General features: G+C 42.6%; 2 protein-coding genes across 2 annotated transcripts; one reads left to right on the top strand and one right to left on the bottom strand.

Moving 5' to 3' along the window:
- Positions 1-18: 18 nt before the first annotated feature.
- LOC123662822 (hamartin) lies at positions 19-17,182 on the bottom strand. Its single transcript, XM_045597617.1, has 4 exons — positions 17,108-17,182; positions 16,255-16,388; positions 10,316-11,954; positions 19-1,089 (listed from the first exon to the last, which is right to left on the bottom strand). Exons 1-4 carry the CDS (start codon positions 17,180-17,182, stop codon positions 19-21), a joined length of 2,919 nt encoding a protein of 972 aa, XP_045453573.1.
- A 2,113-nt stretch (positions 17,183-19,295) lies between these two features.
- LOC123662676 (apoptosis-inducing factor 1, mitochondrial-like) lies at positions 19,296-23,237 on the top strand. Its single transcript, XM_045597481.1, has 8 exons — positions 19,296-19,537; positions 20,442-20,476; positions 21,018-21,176; positions 21,258-21,318; positions 21,389-22,569; positions 22,643-22,783; positions 22,865-23,002; positions 23,099-23,237. The coding sequence occupies exons 1-8, from the start codon at positions 19,465-19,467 to the stop codon at positions 23,168-23,170; spliced, it is 1,860 nt and encodes a 619-aa protein (XP_045453437.1). The 5' UTR covers positions 19,296-19,464; the 3' UTR covers positions 23,171-23,237.
- Positions 23,238-25,091: the final 1,854 nt, after the last annotated feature.

The following is a 25,091-nucleotide window of genomic DNA, read 5'->3' on the forward strand; positions in this document are numbered from 1 at the left end:
GCCACCCGCGCGTCCGCATTAGCTGCGCTCCGCCGCGTCGGCGCCGGCCGCGCCGGTCCCGTCGGCCGCGTCCGCCGCGCCGGCCACGTCCGCGTCGTCGCGCTCCAGCAGCACGCGCACGCGGCTGCACTCCTGCAGCGCCGGGGGCCCCGCGCGGCCGGCCGCCGCCGGCGCGGGCGCCGCCCCCGCCGCGCCGGCGCGCCACTGCAGCCGCCGGCCCTCCACGGCGCGCACCAGCCGCGCCAGCGCCGCGCACTTGTCCTGCACGGCGCCCAGGCGCGCCGCGTGCTCCTCGGCGGCCTGGCGCGCCGCGCGCCGCAGCTCGGCCACGGCCGCGTCGCGCGCGCCCAGCGCCGCCTCCAGCTCGTGCGCGCGCAGCGAGGCGGCGTCGGCGCGCGCCGCGGCGCCCTCGGCCTCGGCCTCCGCGCGCGCCAGCGCCGCCCGCAGCGCGCGCTCCTCGGCGGCGGCGCGCTCGGCCTCGGCGCCCGCGGCGGCGGCGCGCGCCTCGCGCACGGCGCCGCCCAGGCGCGCCTCGCGCTCGGCCAGCACGAGCAGCTCGCGGCGCAGGCGGCGCACGTGCTCGGCGCGGCGCTCGGCGGCCAGCGCGGCGCGCGCCAGCGCCTCCACGTGGCGCGCCGCCTCGAAGGACTCGCCGCGCGTGCGCCGCAGCTCGGCGGCGTCGGCGGCGCGCAGCGCCTCGGCCTCGTGCAGCGCGGCCTCGGCGCGCAGGCGCGCGGCGCTCTCCTCGGCGAGCGCGGCCTCGAGGCGCAGCTCGCGCTCGGAGGCGGCGGGCGGCGGCGGGGCGGGCGCGCGGCGCGCCAGCAGCTGGTCGCGCTCCAGCTGGGCGGCGCGCAGGCGCTCGCGCAGCGCCGCGTTCTGCAGCTCGAGCGCGCGCGCCTCGCGGCAGCGGCCCAGCAGGCGCCGGTTGCGCTCGGCGTGCGCCTCGCGGCGCCAGCGCTCGTACATGAGCTGCGCGTGCACGAGCGCCAGCTGCTCGGCCAGCTCGTCGGGCGCGGCGGCCACGCGGCCGGAGTACAGCTCGGTCAGGTAGCGGTCGAGCCGCTCGCACGGCTGGGTCGGGTCGTCCGCCTTCTCGTCGAAACACTGGAAGGACCGAATCTTTCATTTGTGACTGAATACTAATTATTATAATATAAAAATACTCGACACGACGATAATGGATATAAAGAGAGTTGGCTCTCTTGATCTCTTCAAACATTTAAATTTACTTCGTTTTAAGATGTCACTGTCGGGTGACGTGGCAACATCGACCGACGAAAAAACATGGCGACTGATATTATTTATTCATCTTATCTTTTTTAAATCTATATTTTATGATTGGTTGAATAGTTTGTGATATTCTGTGATTACTTTAAGCTAAACATGTCAAAATTACATGCTGTGCTGTGTTCACTGTAATAAGAATGAACATTGTACACCTTTAAAATTGTTAAACACAAACTTTCTTATATTGTATCATTCAATTTGTGAACCTAATAAAAAATAAAAACAATGCAATAGTTTATTTAAAAACAATACCTCATATGAATAGCTGTTAATGATAAGAAATATAGGTAAGCCGCAAAAGGAAATTTCCTGCACAAGATCTGCAGTAGACCGACTAGAGTTGTACCTCGACCTTTAGATTTTTTATTTTTATTATTACAGCCGATACAGTCCACTGCTGGACATAGGCCTCCACAAGTTTACGCCAAAAATAACGTAAACTCATGTGTTTTGCCCATTCACCACGCTGGGCAGGCGGGTTGGTGACCGGTGACCTTCAGATTATCACAGCTAAATAATAGTGTTTGCAGTGTTACGTTCCTTTGGGTGAGTAAAGTGACCAGAGCTCCTGCAGGCAATCGGGGCGTCTATAAGCTACGGTAATCGCTCACCATTAGGTGAGCCGTACGTTTGTTTGTTGACCTAGTTATGTAATAAAAGGAAACATAAAAACGGGTACATATTGAAAATTTACAAACATTGTCGGAACGAGAGAAGAGCAAATGAATGAACAATATTAATAAGCCATAGACGAATAATTATAAAATTCATTTTATGTTCAAATATTTAACGCTACATGTTGCTAAAATTATTTTAAAACCTAGTAATATATTAAATACTTTGGTAAGAATTAGTAGAGGTACAGAATAACGAAAAAAAAAAAAAAAAAATATTAATTGATCATCGAGCATAAAAGGCAACAAATTTATATTTCGTTTATGTGAAATGGTCGCTAAAAGACGTTAAAAAATAAAATTTACAACAAAATGGGGCCTGCCTGTGTACCAATGTTTTTAAGCGCACTTAGTATATATACAGTTATGAGGACAGTCTAGCAGGGAGTCCATTACTACACAGTAGAGCAGTTGTTAGTAGCAGTGATTAAGGGGCCCGGTAGCGATGCACTGATTTCACTTTTTAAATAAAACTACCGGGCTTGAACTTTGGTTAATACGAGATTTATTGAACTAATTTAACTAAGAGTCAACGGTTAAGGCCTAATTGTCACCCTTGACCTTTCACCTGGCCTGATCTCTCCCAAAACAAATTTTCGTTTCTTCATATGGTATAATATAAAACAAATGATAGCGCGATTTATTCTACTACTAACGCCATCTTGTAGTAAATAATAAAATTATGTAAATTAACAATATATCAAACTTATAACTTAATTTACTTCACAAGTAACGCCCTCTTTTAATGAATAGAAAAAAAATTATACAAAATTAGCTTTATAAAATGATCTTAAACATACCGCCCACCAAGGACGTTACTGAGGGGACGTCCTTCAAAATTTTGATAAAAGTTGTACTACGTTACAAAAGACTTACACTACATATAGAACTTATTTGATCTTACTTTAAGTTTGATCTTGAAAAAAAAATACAATCTTTATACAATAATAAATCAAAGAAACGAAATTTAAATAAATGAAAATATTTGAACTTGAACTGCATCAACTGTTACTAGTATAACAAAATTTAAAATAATTCAGAACTTATATAAAACTAAAAATCTATCAAATCCTTTAAATATAAGATTTGGATTTAAATATAGCATACAATAATTAGAGCTATTAATAATAACAATATCACATTGTTATTACAATATAAAGATGAATTGAACCTTAAATTTATGCTTAATAAACTAGGTATAACTACTATGACAATGGTTTACTTAACTTAAAATAACACAATAAGATGTAATTATAAACAATTGATAAAACTATGCTATTCTGCTACAGGTAAAATACAAATTTTTGATGTTGGTCTTTTAATAGTAGATGATTTTGTGCGCAATGTGACTACACGAGTTATGCCATCATCACCTGGATGTTTTTCCAAGATGCAACCCAACAACCAACGACTAGGTGGCAAATCATCTTCTTTTATCAAGACAATATCTCCAATTTTAGGTTCGGGAACCATATAAGACCATTTATACCGATTCATTAAATTTGAGAGGTATTCATTATACCAACGCTTCCAAAACGACTGTACCATCCCCTGAACAAATTGCCAACGCGATAATAAACTTAAATTTGGACTTTCATGTTGATTATCTGGTACGCTAACTAAGGGTTCCCCTATTAGAAAATGTCCAGGTGTTAAAGGTAACGGTTCACCGGGCTCATCCACATGAATAATGCTTATGGGTCGCGAGTTCAAGCAAGCTTCTACTTGACTAAGAAGTGTGGTGATCTCTTCAAACGTGAGAGTAGCATCACCAATCACCCGTTTTACATGAAATTTCGTAGACTTTACTCCTGCTTCCCAAAGACCACCAAAATTAGGACTATGAGGAGGAATAAAGTGCCACTCAGTTCCGTTAGCTCCCAAGTGTTCTGCTATTGATGGTTGAATCGAAACTAAGTCCTGTAATTCCCTAGAGGCACCCACAAACGTTGTACTATTGTCACTCCATAGCTTGGCACAGTGGCCTCGCCGTGACACGAATCTTCTAAATGCAGCCAAAAATGACTGCGTACTCATATCACTCACTGCTTCTAAATGCAGCGCACGAGTGACCATGCATACAAACAGGCAAATGTACCCCTTATAAGACCGGTGACCACGACCTTTCGTTGTCCTAATATTTATGGGTCCCGCATAATCCACTCCACTATGCAAAAACGGTCGTGCTGGAGTGCATCGAACAGCTGGTAATGATCCCATAAATTGCTTTTGAATTTTAGCTCTCTGCCTAGCACACTTAACACACTTATGAACTTGATATTTAACTAGATTCCTGACCCCTCTAATCCAGTAAGCTGTTCTCAAATAATTTATCATTAATTGCAGACCTCCGTGCAATGTTTTCTTATGAGCATCATCAATGATAAGACAAGTTAAATGACTAGAGTGCGGCAGAAGTATTGGATGTTTCATTTGTTCACTCAACTGTGATTTCTCTAGTCTACCTGCAACTCTGATAATGCCCTTAGCATCAAGATATGGACATAATGATTTTAATGAACTTGATTTTAATTGTAAATATCCTTTATCCTTTAATTCTGTATATTCTTTTGTATATATTTCCTTTTGTGTTTGTCTTATACAGCATTCTAACGCACCGTCTAACTCTACCTTTTGCAAATATAGTCCGTGATATATTTTGTTCTGTTTTAGAAATCTTCGACAGTATGCGATTGTTCTGAGTAATTTCGTTAACGTCGAAAATCGTTCAAATAATCCGCTTTCAGGAACTAAGCCTACATGAGTCTTCACTGACTCCTCCATGTCTACATTAACTTCAGTCCTATAAGTTGGTCTACTGTAGTCTAATTCAGTCGCTTTTAAGAATGCCGGTCCACGAAACCATAAATCACAGGTAAGTAATGAACTTGGTAGTATTCCCCTTGATGCAATGTCCGCTGGGTTATTCTTGGTGGAAACGTGAAACCATTGAGATGCTTTTATATTATTTAAAATTTCAGATGTTCGATTGGCCACAAAGGTCTTCCATCTACTTGGGTGGCTATTTATCCAGGCTAGCACGACTGTAGAATCTGTCCATGCTCTGATGTTATCTTTAGGTATTTTCAGGACTTCAGCTGTTTCATTTAACAGTTTTGCCAATAGAACTGCGCCACACAACTCCAAGCGAGGAATACTCACTTGTTTTACAGGTGCTACTCTGGTTTTTGCAACTAGTAGTGATACATGTACTTCGCCTCTGTGATCCATGATCCTCAAATAACTTACCGCTGAGTAAGCTGTTTTAGATGCATCACTAAACCCATGAAGCTCCAACTCATCATTCAATTTCGTACCAAGCCAACGAGGTATCCTTATACAAGTAAGTAGTGATAGCTCCTTACGATATATATTCCATTCTTCAACCAATTCTGTTGACAGTTTTTCATCCCAATCCACACCTGCAAGCCACAATTTTTGGATGAACGCCTTTGCTAGTATCACACTTGGAGCTAACCAGCCTAAAGGATCGAACAATCGAGCTATGTTTGAAATTATAGATCTTTTGGTTACAGGTGCAGTCGTCGGTGGAGGAAGATTCACGGTGTACTGGAAAGTGTCATCCTTGCGATTCCAGGTAAGTCCTAAGATTTTCATTATATTATCCATTTTTATTTCTACTCCTTTTTCTTCACTGTCTATTTTATTTACTTTTGAGTGTTCTTTTATATCTATGTCCTTATGAATATCTATATTTGTTCTATATTTATTTATTTGTCCTATACTGCATTCCATTGATTTTATTTTGTCTATTATTTCTTGATTGTTACTATTCCATTTCTGCAATTCGAATCCACCTTTTCCTAATAGCCCTGTCACTTGCTTATATATTTCTATTGCCGTATCTACGGTGTAACATCCTGTCATTAAATCATCCATATAAAAACAACTGAGAACTTTGTCCTTTGCAAGTGGGTAATTTTCACCTTCATCCAAAGCCACCTGATGAAGTGTACGAACTGCTTGGTAAGGCGCAGAAGCTGTTCCAAAGGTGACCGTTGTCAATTCATAGTCCCTTATTTCCTTTTCAGGCTCGTCTCGCCAAAGTACACGTTGAAACATGACATCCGTTTCAGCTACCTTGATTTGACGATACATTTTGATAATATCTGCAACTAGAGCTATGGAATACACCCTCCATCTTAATACAGTGTGTCTTAAGTCAGCTTGAAGTGTCGGTCCAACCATAAGAGTGTCATTCAGTGAGACTCCGTTACTGTTCTTTTGTGAAGCATTAAACACAACCCGAACCTTTGTGGTAGCTTTATCGTCCCTTACCACTGCATGGTGAGGTAAGTAGACAGCTGCTTCTTTATTCAAATCATTCGCTTCGACAAGTCTCATATGTCCTAATTCTCGATATTCATGTATTACTTCACTGTACTTTTCCTTTAAGTCCTTATCATTTCTTAATTTTCTTTCTAATGAGATTAATCTTTTTTCAGCTATAGCACGTGAATTTCCAGACTTGCAAGATAGATCTACTTCTTTAAAAGGTAACCGAACAATATATCTTCCGCTTTCATCTCTCCTTGTTGTAGAATTATAAAATTCTTCACATTTTTTCTCTTCAGGTGTGAGTATTTTCTTTTGACCACTTTGCTCTTCTATTTCCCAAAATTTCTTGAGGATATCATCTTCATTTACTTGTACATGCATTACATTTATTTTTTGTGACCTTTCCATATTTCCTGTAGTAATTGTTCCTGATAAAACCCACCCTAAAGTAGTATTCTGTGCAATCAAATTACCATAAGGATTTTTAATAATGCCATTTTTTATGATGTAACTATAGGCGTCCGCCCCCAACAATATATCGATTTTATTAGAGTTCTTAAACCCAGGATCTGCAAGAAATACTTTCGTTGTATCTAACCAATTCAGTGTGGTTTCGATGCTGCGCTCAGGTAAGTAAGATGTTATTCTCTTTAATACATACGCCTTCACTTTAATTACAAATTCGGGGTCTATTCGGGACTGTATAGTCAAATACACCATATGCTTTACCACGGTTGACTCATCCTTTCCAAGACCCGAAATAAGACCTTGTATAGGAATCTTTTTCAGTCTCAGACACTGCACAGTGGCCTCTGTTACAAAGCAAGCCTGCGAACCCGGATCAAGCAAGGCACGGGCGGAATAATATTCACCAGTCCTAGACTCGATCTTTACTAATGCAGTGGCTAATAAAACCTGACTGGGACGAGTCACCTCTCCCGTAGACAAGCAAGAAACTATTGGTGGTGAATTAGTTGAAGGGCTAGATTGTTGTGCCGAACTGGATTGGTTTGCCTCATGATCTATATGAAGTAGAGAATGGTGACGCTTCTTACAAACTCTGCAAGTCGCGTCCCTTTTACAATTATACACGCTATGATTACTACCCAAACAGTTAAAACAAATACTATTGTTCTTAACAAAATTACGTCTTGTTTCAATTGGCTCTTTAGCGAACCTTTTACAAAAGCAAAGCTTGTGGAACTCTGAACAGTACTCACAGCGCATAGGTGAACTCGTGGCTAACATTGACTTTGAACTATGAGAACCATCAGCACTCTTATTGGCCCGATGAACAGTGACATTTTTTGGCTCCATAAACTCTAAAGCTCTAAAACGTTTATATTTTTTCACATTTATATTTAGATTTTTAAGTGCATTTAAACAATCACATGTGGTGTCGAGCAATTCTTTCAACGACATTGCTGATTCCGTATGTATGCGTTTTTGACCAAACAATCTTTTTAAAATACAATTACTTAAATATTTTTTATTATTATAACGTTTTTCTAACAGTGCCCAACACTCACTGTAATTAGCATCAGTTATTGGAGTGTGGCGAATAAGCTGTTCAGCTTCACCAGACAGGTGACTTTTTAGATAGTGGAGCTTTTGTACATTATCAAGAGGCTCATTTTTGTGAACTAATGATATGAAAAGATCATGAAACGTAGTCCATTCACCATATTTGCCAGAAAATATTGGTATAGCGATTTTTGGCAACTTAACAAAAGAATTAGGTGACTTAGTTGAACTAGAATTACTATCATCTTATACAGAACACTTGCTCACACGAATTTTGTTAAGTGTTGTTTTCATAAGGCTTTTATACATTATATAAGTGTCCTCCACCCCATCATAAATATCAACAACTTTTTGACCTATATCCTCTATTTTAAACTTTTCATATATTTTAGTATTAGTATCTTTAAATAAAGACCAATCTTTCTCTAGTAATTCTTGTCTTGCTTCTATATATTCGACCGTTAATTTGTCTTTATTACATTTTTTAAAGTTAGTCAATCCTCTAGTTATAACATTTTGTAAATCCTTTAAAACATTAAGCAATCCGTCCATTTTTATAATGACTTATAATATATTTTTATTTCAATTAATATTACAAAAAAAAACTAATATCTCAAAGTAAATATTGATATAAAAAGAAAAACACTAAGTTATTAAACAATTTATAAAGCAAGACCCGATTGTAGTTAGTATAAATATTACAAGTTAAATGAAATGAAATATCATAAAATTTTCTAAGTCTCAAAAAATGTTTAAAATTTTACAAGTATTTTAGACACATTAAAGTTTGACGGAAATCGGACATAGACTTCTCGTTCCCCCGTTTTTTATAAAATATTCTAAGTCCTTAATTAACATGCACAGTTACTAAGTTAATTTTAAATTAAAACAATAATTTTCTAAGTCTAAGAATGATCACAAATATATAAGTCCAAATTTCTTCGAATTTTTTAAAGTTGAAATCTTCATATAAATTAAGTTCAATTTAGCTTGACAAATTAACTTCCAAACAATAGTTAAATAATTCAAAATAATGTACTCACAAAATTGCACTTCACACAAACTCAATATGATGATCTGCTTGTGGCGCCCTCTGGTGGCCAGTTGCACGAGTCCGCCGTTGGGTTGCTGCGTCCGCCCACCAATGCTGGGCTACTTTGCTGTTGCTTCTGCTTCTGCTTTGTCACCGCTTCTTAGGTGACTGGCATGTACCCTTTATTGCAGCGATCCACTGCAGGTACATGTAACGGCCGAACCGTTGAACTCAAAAATCCCGATATTATCCGGCTCGAAGGACCAATGATTAAGGGGCCCGGTAGCGATGCACTGATTTCACTTTTTAAATAAAACTACCGGGCTTGAACTTTGGTTAATACGAGATTTATTGAACTAATTTAACTAAGAGTCAACGGTTAAGGCCTAATTGTCACCCTTGACCTTTCACCTGGCCTGATCTCTCCCAAAACAAATTTTCGTTTCTTCATATGGTATAATATAAAACAAATGATAGCGCGATTTATTCTACTACTAACGCCATCTTGTAGTAAATAATAAAATTATGTAAATTAACAATATATCAAACTTATAACTTAATTTACTTCACAAGTAACGCCCTCTTTTAATGAATAGAAAAAAAATTATACAAAATTAGCTTTATAAAATGATCTTAAACAAGCAGGAAGTAGTTAATAAGTGGTTAATTTATTAGAAGTTAATAAATAAAATTTAGTTAATAACAATAGTTAATTAATAATAAAAAAATGAATAAAAATAATTGATATTTAAAGTAAAAACATAAATAAATAATACATTGGAAAAAATAAACGGAAATAAATGTCAAAATAATTATGATAAGTAATATAATTATGTATAATATCAATTCGCTTTTTATTATTATTATTTTTATTTTAAGAATATACATTCGTGTTTTTAAAAGAACCGGACCGAGCTGGCTGATCAGGATGAGATGAGATTTTCTGATGTGGAGCCGATCAGGAAATCTCACCTCATCCTGATCAGGTCCAGACAAATCATCTGCGTTACATACCTTATCCGGTCCAGATCAGGCATGCCCGGTCCGGTCCTTCTAAGGAACACGAAAAAATTTCTACTCGGGACTTTACCATAAGAGATTGACATTTGCAATATTTGTAAGGATTTTTTTTGCGCTTAACATTAAAAAAAGAAAAAAAAAAAACAATAACAAAAAACAAATTAAAAACAAATCGCTTTACGGTAACTTTATTTAACAGGTTATAATTTGTGATAATTTAAAATATAGGTAAAGAACATGGCCTATTTTATCGCTCTATGCTGTTCATTCACTTATACTCAGGTAAATAAAGCTTTAGTTCCAACAATTCAACTCGTCATTAGAACCGACAATTCAGTGAATAAAATTTATGAAAGCATAAACGAAAACACGAATGGAACTCGTAGGACGACAATTTATACTTTAGTTACTACGAAAGCTCACGATTAATTTAATTAAACTCGCAAATAATTCAACTTCATACTCGTACTTGACCGACCTGTTTGCGTTCCTCGGAGGGCAGACTGCGGTAGAAATCGGCGATGAGGAACTCGTAGGGCGCGGGCCACACGTCGAGCGTCTGCACGGCGGCGTCGGCCGTGCGCGCGCCGCGCCCGCGCGCGCTGCACGACGCGGCGCGGCGCGCGGGCGCCCCGCCCGCCCCCGCCCCCGCCCCGCGCGCGCCGCCCGCCCCGCGCTCGCGGGCGCGCGGGTCGCGCATCACGGGGGCGCGCGTGGGCGCGGAGGGCCAGGCGCGCTCGGGCCGCGCGCGCTCCGTGAGCTCGCGCACCTCGCGGTCCTCGGTGCTGGTCCCCACGACGTTGAGCGGCTCGCAGTCGGCGGCCGGCGCGGCGCGGCTGGGCTGCGGGCGCGCCACCGCCCCGGCGGGGGGCGGGCCGCCGCCGAACGGCACCGGCGACTCCGCGGCGCGCCTCTCGAGAGCCACGCGCGCGAGGCGCCCCGCGTATCCCTCGGAGGCGCCCCCGACTACGGCGGGCGGGGAGGTCTCCTTGCGCAGCGGCGAGGGCGGCTGGGAGCGGCGGCCGATCGCGCGGACCGCGGCGGACTCCGTCGGAAATCGGAACTGCGCCCGGGTCTCCTTCGCCGGCGTGTTCTCCGGGGTGGCCTCGATGGCGGCCTCCGGGGGCTCCGCGGCGTCGACGTCGGCCGGGAGCGGCGTGTTGGGCGCGGAGTCGGCCCCGCAGCGGTTCTCGAGCGCGAACCACGGCTCGGCGCCGGGCCGCAGCGCCGCGGCGGCGCGCGTGGCGTGCGCGCCGCTGCCGGGCGCCGGGGACGCGGGCGGGGCGGGCCCGGGGTGCGCGGGGCCCGGCGGGGCGCGCTCGTCGGGCCGGTCGCGCACGCGCATGGACAGCCGGCGCGTCTCGGCCAGCACGTCGTGGATCTCGACGTGCGCCCAGCGCGCCGCGTCCGCCTCGCGCAGGCGCGAGCCCGTCACGAGCGCGGGGTGCAGGCGCACGGAGCGCAGCAGCGGCGCCAGGCCGCGCTCCCACACCTCGCGCTTGCCGGGCGCGGCGCACTCGGCGCGCAGCGTCTCCAGCAGCGTGCAGGGGTGCGTGGCGTACAGCGCGTGGAACAGGGCCAGCTGCGCCAGCTGCAGGTGGTCTCGGGCGGCGGGCGGCGGCGGCGGCTCGAGCGCGGCGGGCCGCAGCAGCGCCTCGGCCAGGTCGGGCCAGTGCGGCGCCGCCAGCGCGGGCACGGCGGGCACGAGCGCGGCCAGCGCCAGCAGCGCGTGCAGCAGCGGCAGCGCCTCGCGCTCCTGGCGGGCCGCGCGCAGCAGGTCGCGCGCCAGCGAGGTGGGCAGGCGGTGCAGCCAGGGCGGGCGGCGCGCCACGAGCGGCGCCAGCGCGGCCAGGGCGTGGCGGCGCGCGGCGCGCTCGCCGCGCAGCTGCTCCAGCAGCGCGTCCAGCAGGTGCAGCGCGTGCGCGTCGGGCGCGCGCGCCAGCAGGTCGAGCGCGCGCGCCGAACCGGTGCGCGCGTGGTACATGAGCAGCGCGCGCGTGAGCCAGGGTTCGCGGACGCTGTTGTACAGCACGGCGAAGTTGTCGAGCGTGTCGCGCGCCTCCAGCAGCGCGAACACTTCGCCCGTCTCGACCGCGGCGGCCAACATCTCCGACCACCTGCGACGCGTAATGGACGGATGAACTACAGAGATTGACTACCGTCGAATTACTATCTACTAATGAGCGTTGGCGTTTCCCTAAATAGTCTTCCTCGTCGGAGATGCAATGCGACGGTACATCCATTCAGATTCGGCCATCGACGCACAGAGAAAATATCATCGGGCCTCTTCAATAAATAAATAAACAAAATCCATGCACATATCACAAACATAAAACAATAATTAATTTAGGAACAGACGATCGTGTGTGTAATTGTGTAGATATTTATTTATTTTATTTATTTATAAAAGACACTCGGGTGGTTTTATTTTCCAAGACGCACAGTTTCTACGACAGGTCGGGGCGAGGACAACCTCGGCAGATTTCGTAGTTACTGCAACCTACAGCTGCGAGCTAGGTTGATGTTTATCAATACAAATAAATAAAATTGGAGTGTCTGTTTGTAATATTAAAATAAACGCTTTTTAACCGACTTTCAAAAAAGGAGGAGGTTCTCAATTCGACTGTATTTTTTTTTTATGTATGTTACATCAGAACTTTTGACCGGGTAGACCGATTTCGACAAATTTTGTTTTAATCGAAAGGTGGTGTGTGTCAATTGGTCCCATTTAAATTTATTTGAGATCTAGCAACTACTTTTCGAGTTATATCTATCTAATAATGCGTTTTTACTTGACGCTTTTTTCGTCGACCTACGTTGTATTATACCGCATAACTTTCTACTGGATTTACCGATTTTGATAATTCTTTTTTTGTTGGAAAGGGGATATCACTAGTATGGTACCATGATAAGGAAACCAGGATCTGATGATGGGATCCCAGAGAAATCGAGGAAAACTCTTGAAAATCCGCAATAACTTTTTACTGAGTGTATCGATTTTGATAATTTTTAATTTAATCGAAAGCTGATGTTTATCATGTGGTCACATATAAATTTTATTGAGATCTGATAACTACTTTTTGAGTTATCTTTGATAACGCGTAGTTACTTGACTATTTTTTCGTCGATCTACGTTGTATTACTCGTCGATGAAATTGAAGTCGGTTTTTTTTTCGTTTGTGAGCAAACACAATTATTACTAATTGCATATGTATCTATACACGGTACATATACCAAAATAACATTTTTTAAAATTTGTGTCTGTCTGTCTGTTTGTTCCGGTAATGTCTTAAACGGCTGGACCGATTTTGACGGGACTTTCACTGGCAGATAGCTGATGTAATAAGGAGTAACTAAGGTTATTTTTATTTCAGAAGTTTATTTATTTTATAACTCTACGAACTGAACAATAACTTTTTTGTTAAATTCCACGCGAACGAAGTCACGGGCACAGCTAGTAAATAAATAAAGAAGTCCTTACGTGAATAAAGTTTTAATATATAGTTTGTTTTTGTTAAGAATATTTTTTTACAAGAACACGTGCTTAATTGCTTACACGCGAGGGGGAGGAGGAGGAGCGCTAACCCAAGGGTCCGTCTAACGGATACAGCATGTACGGCGGCAGCTACGAAGCCCTGAAACTGCACATATGTTAGGTATATTTTTAAACTCGAGTAAAAAATTATTTTTTTTTTTTTGAAGTTTTCAATAGGAAAAGTCCACATTTTGTCATTAATCACAAGTTCCAAAATTATGGGCACATCATTGTTGGGAAATTAGAGCAATCAGTGAAAGTAAAAAATATGTTTATGTAAAGTACGACGAATAAATACTAATCAGTACAAAGCAGACCGATTCCCCCTCCGTGGCCGGCTCAGGACAAGCCGAGGCTGGCTCGCGCCTGATTTCGACCAAATGAAACTTCGTTATTGACGATGATTTACTTTAAGTATGGCTTACTCTAAATATTTTAATTTTTATTTTTTATGAAAAGTTCAAAAAAATTCGATGAGCGCTTTTCGAACTATTCAACAACGAACGTCGGGGCTCTGTCGCTCAGCCAGAGTAGCTGGCGGCAGTTTCTTCGGGTTCTTTTGTCATAGATTCTTTGTTATTGTATTAAATGTCCTACTCGTGTTGTTATAATAAGTACGAAAACATTCTATTTACTAATATAATATTATAAATGCAAAAGGTTGCTACTCTCAGTTTTTTTACTCTTTCAAGCAAAAACTACTGGACCGAATTTAATGAAACTGTAGGTAAATAGCTGGAGATCTAGAATAACAAATTAGCAACTTTTTAACCGACTTCAAAAAAGGAGGAGGTTACTCAATTCGACCGTATATATATTTAATGTATGTTCGAGGATAATTTCGTCGTTTAAGAACCGATTTTGATAATTCTTTTTTTGTTGGAAAGGATATATCCCAAGGGCGGTACCATAATAAGGAAACCAGAATCTGATGATGAGATCCCAGAGAAAACGACGGGGTCCATCGAAAATCATATATAATTACGTTGTATTACTTGTGTATGTAATTGAAGTCGGTTTTTTTCGTTTGCCAGCAAACACAATTATTATCCCGACATTACCACGGAATCGGAGATTACGCGGCTGAAACTGCTAAGCGCAGCTAGCGCTATTACAGATACGACAGTTTGTAAGGATGGATGGCTGTTAGTCTTTCACGCAAACACTAAAGTCACTGCAACTACACGCGGTGAGCAATTAGCTGGAGATCCAGAACAACATACGAGCTAAATTAATATCGACATATACGACTTAATGCGGGTAGAACTGCGAGATGCGGCCAGTCAAGTCTATACTTGACAAGCAATTAAAGGAATACATACAGAATATTGCCACAATCTATAAACATTTGTTGTAAAGTGCAGATTGCTGCGGGTGCCTACGCGTTTCAAGCAATATTGTATTCTAACTCATTCTCTTCTATACGTGTATGTCTTTGTTTCTTTATCGTGACGCAATTTGATATCGTTGAGTTTCAAATCACAACGATTCTTACTAAGTTTCACTTGTATGAATGAAGAAATGTATATTTGTTGTTTGGTCACTTTGGAGCACCAAGATTTGAGCACTATTGCAAGTGCCACAGTCATGAGTGCACTCAGTGCAAGTACATGCATTACACAAACATAATATTTACCAAGTAGATGCAAGTGATAAAAAGTAAATTACAAAATGTAAACAACATTATAAAACACTCATACAGTGAACTATTAAACAATGAATGTAAAATATACAAAAGAACATAAAGGAATCTCATTTTCAAACAAAAATTTAATTTAAATTTAAGCAATAACAATAAATTTAAAAACTTCTTTTTTCTTTAACTAACATGCTCCATGCATCCTCTTAGTGGATAGGGTCGGCAATGTGTGTGCGATGCTTCTGGTGTTGCAGACGTCTATAAGCTACGGTAATCACTTACCATCAGGTAAGCCATATGCTTGTTTGCCAACATAGTTGTATAAAAAAAAAACATGCTATGGTATATTATATTATATAACATTTATGTTAGTTACAATTATAAAAACCCATCCACATTAACATTAAGGAACCATTAAGACATGGTTTGAAGTGTTCAAGCTGCTCCATCTTAAAGTTCATGAAGCAATATCAGTGCTCCCACTGTTTGAATTTGTGATTTTCAAGTCTACCCTCCTTAATTAATTTGAATTACAATTTTAAACTACTTGTGTATTTTGTTTGATTGTATTGGATTAGTTCTATAGCAAATGAAACAGGTTTGTTTCTTCAAAACTAAATAAATACATATTTTTAATTACCTAATTATGTTTTGAAACAAAATAAAAATATCCAAGTTTTTAATATTCATTAAATTAATCTATTTATTGAATAATAACATCAATGTGTACTAGATTTACTAGATTTTCAATAACAATATTGAACAAAGAAGCTTCATCATCATTATATTAACTATTTAGAATGACATCTCTAAGGCTCCAAACAATGGCAACAATTTCAAATACTTATTAAAAATAGTGATTATAAAAGCAAAGAAAAATAAAGAAGTAAACTTTTGAAACAGAGCATATTTAGTTCTTTACTATTCATTTCTTGGAAGTGTTTATTTAATGAGGAGAGTTTAATGTGGAAGTGAAGTAGTGTAGTGTGAGTAGTCCACTGTTAGTGTGCTTCAAATTTTCCTCCGAGCAATATGCATTGTTGCAATAACACATGTAACATCTTTTAGTGGTGGCTTAATTGTACACGCAAAAGATTTATATATGCCTAGTCTCATCGTTTACAAAAACACCGAGACAACATCCACGTTCATTCTTAGAGGAACGGGTGTATTAACAAACAGTATTAGATAAGGGATAAGTTTACTGTTGTGACTTGTGATGCAATAAATAGTGCATACATACCAATTAGCAGTACGGAGAGAAGATCCTTCGTTTATCGCAGCTGGAGGAATTTTGAAGCAGGCTTTGTCACTTGGAGGAAAGACGACTAGAACTACTCCGTAGTTACTAATAGTTACTAATAATTCTATTCCAATCTATATTTATATAAATACACTAAATGTGATATTTATCTACACAACGAAAAAGACCGACATATTTGACATTGACATAATTTTACCTACGATTCTTCCGTAGCTATTTTTGACAGGATTACTATACTTGTACAATACACAAAAATTATTGCTATGTATAAAATAGAGTTACCTTTTTACAATATTTTGTATTGGCCATAGCCATACAGATGTTTGCCGTGGTCTGGGTATTTGTGCAGTCCTTGTGGGTCTCCCCACCGTGCCTCGGAGAGAGCACGTTAAGCAGTTGGTCCCGGTTGTTATCATGTAAACCTGATAGCCATCGTTACTCATAGTAGAGAATATATTCGCCAACCCGCATTGGAGCAGTGTGGTATATAAAGCTCTAATCTTTCTCTTACATGGTGAAAGAGGCCTATGACCCGCAATGGAATATTACAGGTTGAAGCATAAATGTAAATAAAGGCCTAAGCTGTCAAGATAATCTATATATTATTCCATGAAGCAAAAACTTTGTACCCCTTTTTACAAAAATTGCCCGGACTGATGAGTATGAAATTTCACACGCTTATACGGAATGGAATCTTTGCGTGGCCAACACAATGTTTGACCACAAAAAGATCCATTTGTATACAAGAGACGAGGGTGAGTCTAAAAGTATGATTGATTCTGGAATAGTGGATGAAAGACTGAGGAAGAAAGTGTTAAACGCTCAGGCATACCGCGGTGTAGGCCTCGACACAGACCACTTCCTGGTCGTAGCCCGAATGCGTGGCCTCTTTAAACGGTGGTGACATCAAAGGGCCGAGCCTACGAGTGTTTTGGACAGAGTGAAAGTGGAAAACCTACAAGAAAAGAAAAAGAAAGACGAGTATGTAGAGAAACTGAAAGAAAGTTTTAAAGGCATAGAAGAGATAGGTGTGATTGAAGATTTGTGGGATAAATTTAAGAAAGAGGTTGTAAATGTTGCTATTGAGGTATGCGGGGTAGCTAAAAGAAGAAAAGGAAGAAAGAACTATAATGTGTGGATGGATAAAGATGTACAAAAGGCTGTGCAAGAAAAGAAGAAAGCGTGGTTGGATTGGTTAGCGACAAAAGCTAACCAAAAAGTTCAAAAGGCAATGGATGACGAGATAAAGGAAGCAAGAACGAAGTATAAAGATTGAAATTAGCGGCGAAAGAAGTTGTGTCTAGAAAGAAAGAAGAACGAAAGGATGATTTTGATAGAAGGCTCTTCGAAGATTTTCAGTCAAACATCAAGTTTTTCTGGAAATCCATCAAAACAGCCAGAGGAGAAACTTCTACCTCGGAACTGAGTACAATCAGGAGTCAAGATCCCAGCATTATAAAAGGAGAATAATGTGTGTTAAAGAGATGGAAAGAGTATTTTGAAAGTTTGTTCGAAAGAGAGGAAGTGCAGGTACAATATACGGCACCTCCCATGGATGAGAGTATAAATGGTGATGAAAGTGAGATAAGCATGGATGAAATAGTGAAAGCGTTGCAAACTATGAGATTAGGTAAGGCCGTCGAAATGCTGAAGGCTGGACATGGCATAGTGGCTAGTCAGCTGTACTGCCTTTTCAATTTGTGCTGGCGAAATGGGCAAGTACTAGGAGACTGGTGCAAAGCCGTAATCGTCCCATTGTACAAGGGAAAAGGGTCACGGCAGGACTGCAGGAATTACCGCAGTATAAGCCTCTTCAGCGTCGTCGGTAAACTGTATGCAAAAGTGTTGATTGAGAGGGTTGTGAATGAAACAGACGATAAAGTATGCGATGTACAAGCGGAATTTAGAAAGGGAATGGGATGTGCGGATCAGGTCTTTTACTTGCGGTGCATAGCCGAAAAGTGTTTGGCAAATAACAAAAAAGTCTATTGCGCGTTCGTGGACTTAGAAAAGGTCTATGATAGAGTGATCAAGAATGAATTGAGGTCAGCATTGTCTGTGAATGATGTGAGCAGTGTCCTCATACGAGCATTGCAATCTCTTTATAGGGATTCTAGTGCTTGTGTGAGGATAAATGGGGCACACACAGATTGGTTTAATATCGAAAAAGGTGTTAGACAGGGATGTGTAGCGTCATCGTGGCTGTTTAATTTGTTCATGGACAATTGTTTGACAGATTTAAAAGAGAATGAAAATGGGTTGAGGATGAATGAGTTACTCGTCAAATGTCTTCTCTATGCTGATGATCAAGTATTACTTGCGTCCTCGCCCGAAGAGTTGGAGTAGATGGTAACTGATATGAGTGGAGCTTTTGTAAGAAAGGGAATGAAGGTGAATGTAAAGAATTGAGTTTAACTGAGGTAGGGCACAGCAGGAATTTCCTGCTCAAAATATGGAGCAGCCCCACTGGGGTAGTACCTCGACCTTACAGAAGATCACAGCTAAATAATGCTGTTTTCAAGCAGTATTGTGTTCCTGTTGGTGAGTAAGGTGACCAGAGCTCCGGATTGATTGGGGATTTGGTCGGCAACGCGCTTGCGATGCTTCTGGTGTTGCAGGCATCTTTAAGCTACGTTTGTATAAGTGTCCTCTATCCAAATATACCACTTTTATCGTGCTTGGAAATTTTGAAAAAAAAACCAAGATGGCGGCGGCTAGATATGCCACAAAGGTTTGTACCCCTTTCAATTTCGTAGGTTAAAGTTAGCTAGTTTAAGTGTATTATCTATGGTTATAGTTTCGGAGATTTCGTGATGAGTGAGTGACCTATCACTATTTATATATCAAGAAGCTTATATAAAACAGTGTATAAACTTCTTGTTATATATATATATATATATATATAGATAAAGAGTCCTCCTGACGTTTAATTCTAGTTTATTCTCCTTGATCAGAAGGTAAACGTCAAAATAGACTATAGTGAATAGTAGAGTGAATAGATTTTTTTATGATTTATTCAGTTGTCAATTGTCAGGTTGTCGAAATGAAAATCATAACCTATAATTTTCTCTCTATTTGAATTGCCGTAAAGTGTATGATGAAATTTACAGAAATGAAATCAATAATAAGATAAAGGACCTCGACTTAGTTTGATAATTAAAAGTTGTGGTTTTTTTAAAGGCATTTACCATGCTCAGAGCCTTAGCAAGCATTTATATCGAGAGCCACGGAATCTCTCGGAGGGATGTTTTTAAAGTTTTCCGTAAGTAGTGTTTATTTCGAAAACTATTTATTAATAAATGTTTGTGATTTAAAACTGTTGAGGCTTATACCATCTAAAAATGTCTACAAATTACTAAAAACATATTTTATTAGTTATTGTCAATTAACACTAGTTTATGAATTTCTTTTATAATTGTTAATCTTGTTATAATAATTACTATTATTATAGCTTTGATAATTCGTGTGATACTTTGTTTACTGCAGTTAATCTCAGCAGATACTGCGGATTTTAGTATTCAAACCACAAAAATAAATTTGACAAATTGTCTTTTTTTTGTATACATTCTTGTATGATTTGTGTATCCGTAATTGCTTACCCTCAAGCTGCATTCATCATTACTGCAGAGGATCATCACCAGTGAGGCGATTGGCATGCTTATCAGTAGCATAAACAATGCTTCTTGCGAACAACTATGGATGCATACAAAGCCATATATCTTAATGGTTTTTTCAGTTTTAGTATGTGTAAATTTTTATCTCAAATAAAGGCCTTCAAAGCCATAAAATATTTTTTATTTCAATTCATTAATAGTTTATGTAGTAAAGGGTTAAATTAAGATAAATACATTCTCCATCTTCAATAGGCTGAGGATATTCGGACACTAGTGTGAATCCGCTCCAGCAGTAATCTAGCGTGACTGGTACTTCTTGAAAAAAAATCCCACAGACTTAACCTCAAAATTAGATCTTTCACTGTCATAATTTAGTTCTGTGGTGTCTCCGGCGCTTTGGAAGGTGCAGTCCCTTCACGTTTGCTTAACAAAATGCAGAAACCCTCCCTGTAAATTACCGCTGGAATCACGCTAGTGTTCGAATATCCTTATCATTCTAAATAATAAACAATTTACAATATATCTAATAAGTTTAAAATATGTTATTTTTAGGTGTTTGTGCACATTCAAGTTCGGCAGGGGAACAGGTGAGCTGTGTTTGATCTAAAAAGTATTTATTACAAAATAGTAAAACATTTTAAATGTAATGTAGATAGCAATTTGAAATTTTACTTTATAAATGTTGTGTCTACTCATTTATATACATTTACTTATTAAGATTCCAGTAGTTATAAATTTTTTATAAACTATACTCCTATGTTTGTCAAATAAGGACAGTAGGAACGGTACGGATCATCAAAAGAGAAGTAGAACTGGCCTACCTTTTTAAGTAACACATCCTATGCTCAACAACAACAATATATCTAGAGTAGTCAAGTGATTATTAGACTTTATTATACATCAGCGATTTATTGATAACATTTTTCTTTCATATTATTAATGTTTATTTTTTCTCTGCAAGCATACAAAAAAGTTGAGGAAATATCGAACGGTAATTCTTTTATCCTTATAAATAAAAGCATTTTAAAATAGTACTACTACACTTTCTATGTTTGAGGCAAACTATTTATTAATGCTTAGAAATCACGCTATTGTAAATGTAATTTAACATATAGTATAATTCTGAAGACAGTGTTAAGTAGCACCGGTGTTCAGAAGTCAAACACACGAGACCCGAGCCATGTTACGGTTTCCACCGACACGGGGGGAGGTGGGCCGAGAGACCGTCCGAAGCGCCCCTGGTCCGCTCTCGCGGCACTCGCGGCCATCACAGCATCACTGGGTGGAGTACGTTTCTGTCAACTATTATTACTAACTGAATTGAATAATTCATACTAATACTATTCTCTAATTATTAACTGTTTGCAGGTATACTTCTATCGCAAGACGAATGGAGAAGTAGATGACAAAAAAGACTCAAAACTATCCAGTATGTATTGTAGGTAATATGGATACGTTGCTCTTACGTTAAGGAACGACTGACAATTTTATATTTGTAGGTGACCAAAAAGAAGCAGACGCAGTCGAACCCGCCATCCCGGCCAGCGGCGACTCGCTGCCGGCGCACGTGCAGTACCTGCTCGTGGGCGGCGGCACGGCGTCGTTCGCGGCCATGCGCGCCATCCGCAGCGCGCGGCCCGACGCGCAGGTGCTCATCGTGGGCGCCGAGAGCGCGCTGCCCTACATGCGGCCGCCGCTCAGCAAGGAGCTGTGGCGCGAGCCCGACCTGGCCGCGCGCGCCGCCCGCCCCGACGCGCTCACCTTCCGCCAGTGGAACGGGCGCCGCCGCAGCGTCACGTACGAGCCGAGCGCCTTCTACGCGCCGCCCGAGCGCCTGCGGGACGGCGGCGCCGGCGCGGCGCTGGCGCGCGGCTGGCGCGCCACGCGCCTCGACCCCGCGCGCCACGCGGCCGAGCTGGTGGCGCCCGGCGGCGCCTCGCACTCGCTCACCTACGACAAGTGCCTCGTGGCCACGGGCGCGCGGCCGCGGCGCGTGGTGGCGCTGCGCGCGGCGGCGGCGGCGGGGCGCTCGCTGGCGCTGCGCGGCGTGCGCGACGCGGCGCGCCTGGCCGCCGCGCTGGAGCAGCCCGGCCTGCGCACCGTGGCCGTGGTCGGCGGCGGCTTCCTGGCCTGCGAGCTGGCCGTGGCGCTGGCCGACCGCCTGCGCGGGGACGGCCGCACGGTGGTCCAGGTGTTCCGCGAGGGCGCCCCGCTGGCGGCCGTGCTGCCGCGCTACCTGGCCGACGACGTCGCGGTTCGCCTGGCGGAGGCCGGCGTCGCGCTGGTGCCCGACGCGGAGGTGGCGGACGCGGAGCTGGCGGAGGGCGGCGTGCGGCTGGAGCTGTCGACGGGCGCGCGGCTGGACGCGCAGCTGGTGGTGGAGTGCGTGGGCAGCGAGCCCGAGGTGGAGCTGGCGCGCGCGTCGGGCCTGGAGCTGCACCCGGAGCTGGGCGGCGTGCTGGTGAACGCCGAGCTGCAGGCGCGCTCGGACCTGTTCGCGGCCGGCGACGTGGCGTGCTTCTACGACGAGGCGCTGGGCCGGCGCCGCGTGGAGCACCACGACCACGCAGTGGTGTCGGGCCGTCTCGCCGGCGAGAACATGGCCGCGCTCGCGCCGCCCAAGCACTACCAGCACCAAAGCATGTTCTGGAGCGACCTGGGGCCGCGGCTCGGTTACGAGGTGAGGCCTATTCCCACCGGGCGCCGTTTCTTTCCCGATAACGTAATTAATTTTTTTTTCTGCTCCGTTTTAGGCGATCGGCATCATAGATTCCAGATTACCGACTTTCGGTGTCTTCTCTGCGGACGCCGTCAGCGACGGGGTGACGGAGGCGAGGGCGCTGAGCGCCAGCGGAGCCGGAGACGAGGCGGGGGCCGGCGGTGAGGCGGGCGCCGTGGGCGAGGCGGGGGCCGGGGGCGATGCGGAGGCGGGGGGCGAGACGGGGGCCGGGGGCGAGGCGGGGGCCGGGGGCGAGGCGGGGGCCGGGGGCGAGGCGGGGGCCGGGGGCGCGGCGCGGCGCTACGAGCGCGGCGTGGTGTTCTACGTGCGCGAGCGGCGCGTGGTGGGCGTGCTGCTGTGGAACCTGTTCAACCGCATGCACGTCGCCAGGCAGGTGCGGACAGTCTGCTCGACACTTTCAATAATACCTAATAGCTGTTTCGAAAACCTAATTCCAAACCCAGATTGACTCACGCGATTGTTGTTGCAGGTCCTGTCGAAGGGACAGTTCGAAGATCTTTTCGAAGTAGCGAAATTGTTTTCACCACAGGAGGAGGATTAACTTATATATATTAAGCATTTATTGACTTATTGTACAAATTATTTAGAAATAAAGTGTTATAAGCGTATATTTTTTATAATTAATTTTCCTGAGCCGTTTACAAGTTACATTTTTAACTGTTTAATCACTACAAAGTATAAAACAAAGTCGCTTACATTTCAAACGCTGGCTGAATTCTTCGAGAATTATCAAAATAATGTACTATAGGTGAACAATACACCTTAAAAAGGTCTAGAAAAAGTCCGCGATGGTATATGTCATCTCTTAGGGATAACCCACAATAACCATTTTTTATCCTTTACTTTTTACGAGAAATAATAGCTTATTTACCAAGCTATTTTAAACAATACAGCATTAATCCTTATTCAATTAAGTACCACAAATTCGTTATGCATTTAATATAGATTAATATGGCCCTTTACAGCATGTAATTACCCGACTGCCAAGGAAGGGTTATGTTTTTCGCGCGTATCTTGTATGTATGTATATTTGTATGTAATATTCTTTGCTACCTCATATTTCCAGAACTACTGAACGGATTTACATAATTGAGGTATCGTTAGGTTCGTCTTAGCTGCCCAAGTGTTCTTAGATAGGTGACATTAAAAAAAAAATCAAACATGGCGGCTGCGCGAAGCCATTGTAGTTAATGAAAAAAAAAGAAATTCTCGAATACTACAATATGGGTATCAAATTGAAAGGCACGATACAAGGATTTTAAAAAGGTACATCATTATTATTTCAATGAATATTTTTGAAGATATTACAGATTTAAAATGCAGGGACATAACGGTTGCGGCGGTACCGGCCGGGGGCTGCGGTTGGCGCAACAATTTTTTCAAAATAGTATGTTCGTACTTTAGTCGGTATTGAGGTTCATTTTTAAACCACATTTATAGTAAGTACATTAGGTTGGATAGGATTAGACTGTAGCGACATCTATCACGTGGCATATAAACTAGAGAAAACTTACGTGTCCTGTAGTGTCGGAGGTACGAGGGGCAAGTGAAACGAATGACGTTCGATATTAGACTGTCTTTATTGTATTAGAATACTATCTTATATACCACTACACCTCCGGGGGTGAACGAAAAAAAAAATCAAATACATTTAGATTTTTTTTTAATAAACTAAAACTAAGTATAATAGTATAAACATGTTATATTACTTGACTAGTAAAACAAAACTTTTCTTACTGATTACAAGAATTGACGATTCTTTGTTGGGACTGTTTGTGATTGGTATCAACAATATTATTTATTGTTGGACTCTGCTAAAGACATTAAATTTCTGTAAAGTAACATTGTATAAATTTAAATTGATAATTAACTATAATAAAATTCGATTTAATACAAAATAATCTTAACAATATAGACTCTGTCTCTGTGTCTGAATCTTCAACGTGTGACTTGGACCATTGTATCCCACCAAACTTTAATCCAGCCCAGTCACTGAAATTCCTAAGTCAAAACATACGAAGTATTACAAAAAACATGCCAGGTTTTATGACCATACTGGCTAGGGCAAAAATTGACTGGGAAATAATCGCCTTAACTGAATGTTGGTTGCTTAATACACAAAATATTCCTGAGTTAGCAAACTACAATAGTTTTAAGACGGTTAATAACCGTACACAAAACGAGGGTGTGGTGGTTTATACACACAATGCACTAAGGGTCACGGTGATAGAGCCTACTTTTATGGATGCTAATTGTCTTCAAATAACAATTGACTCTAGTACAGTACTGTTAGTCATATACCGACCTCCGAGCTATAGAGACATTACCAACTTTTTATCTTCCTTAAATGACATATTAACAAATATAGCTCATTATAAAAATATTATAATTACGGGAGATATAAATATTAACATTCACCAACAATGCCGAGATACAATCAAATATAAGTACTTAAACCTATT

The sequence above is a fragment of the Melitaea cinxia genome, chromosome 19 (assembly GCF_905220565.1).
Source record: "Melitaea cinxia chromosome 19, ilMelCinx1.1, whole genome shotgun sequence".
NCBI classification, from domain to species: domain Eukaryota; kingdom Metazoa; phylum Arthropoda; class Insecta; order Lepidoptera; family Nymphalidae; genus Melitaea; species Melitaea cinxia.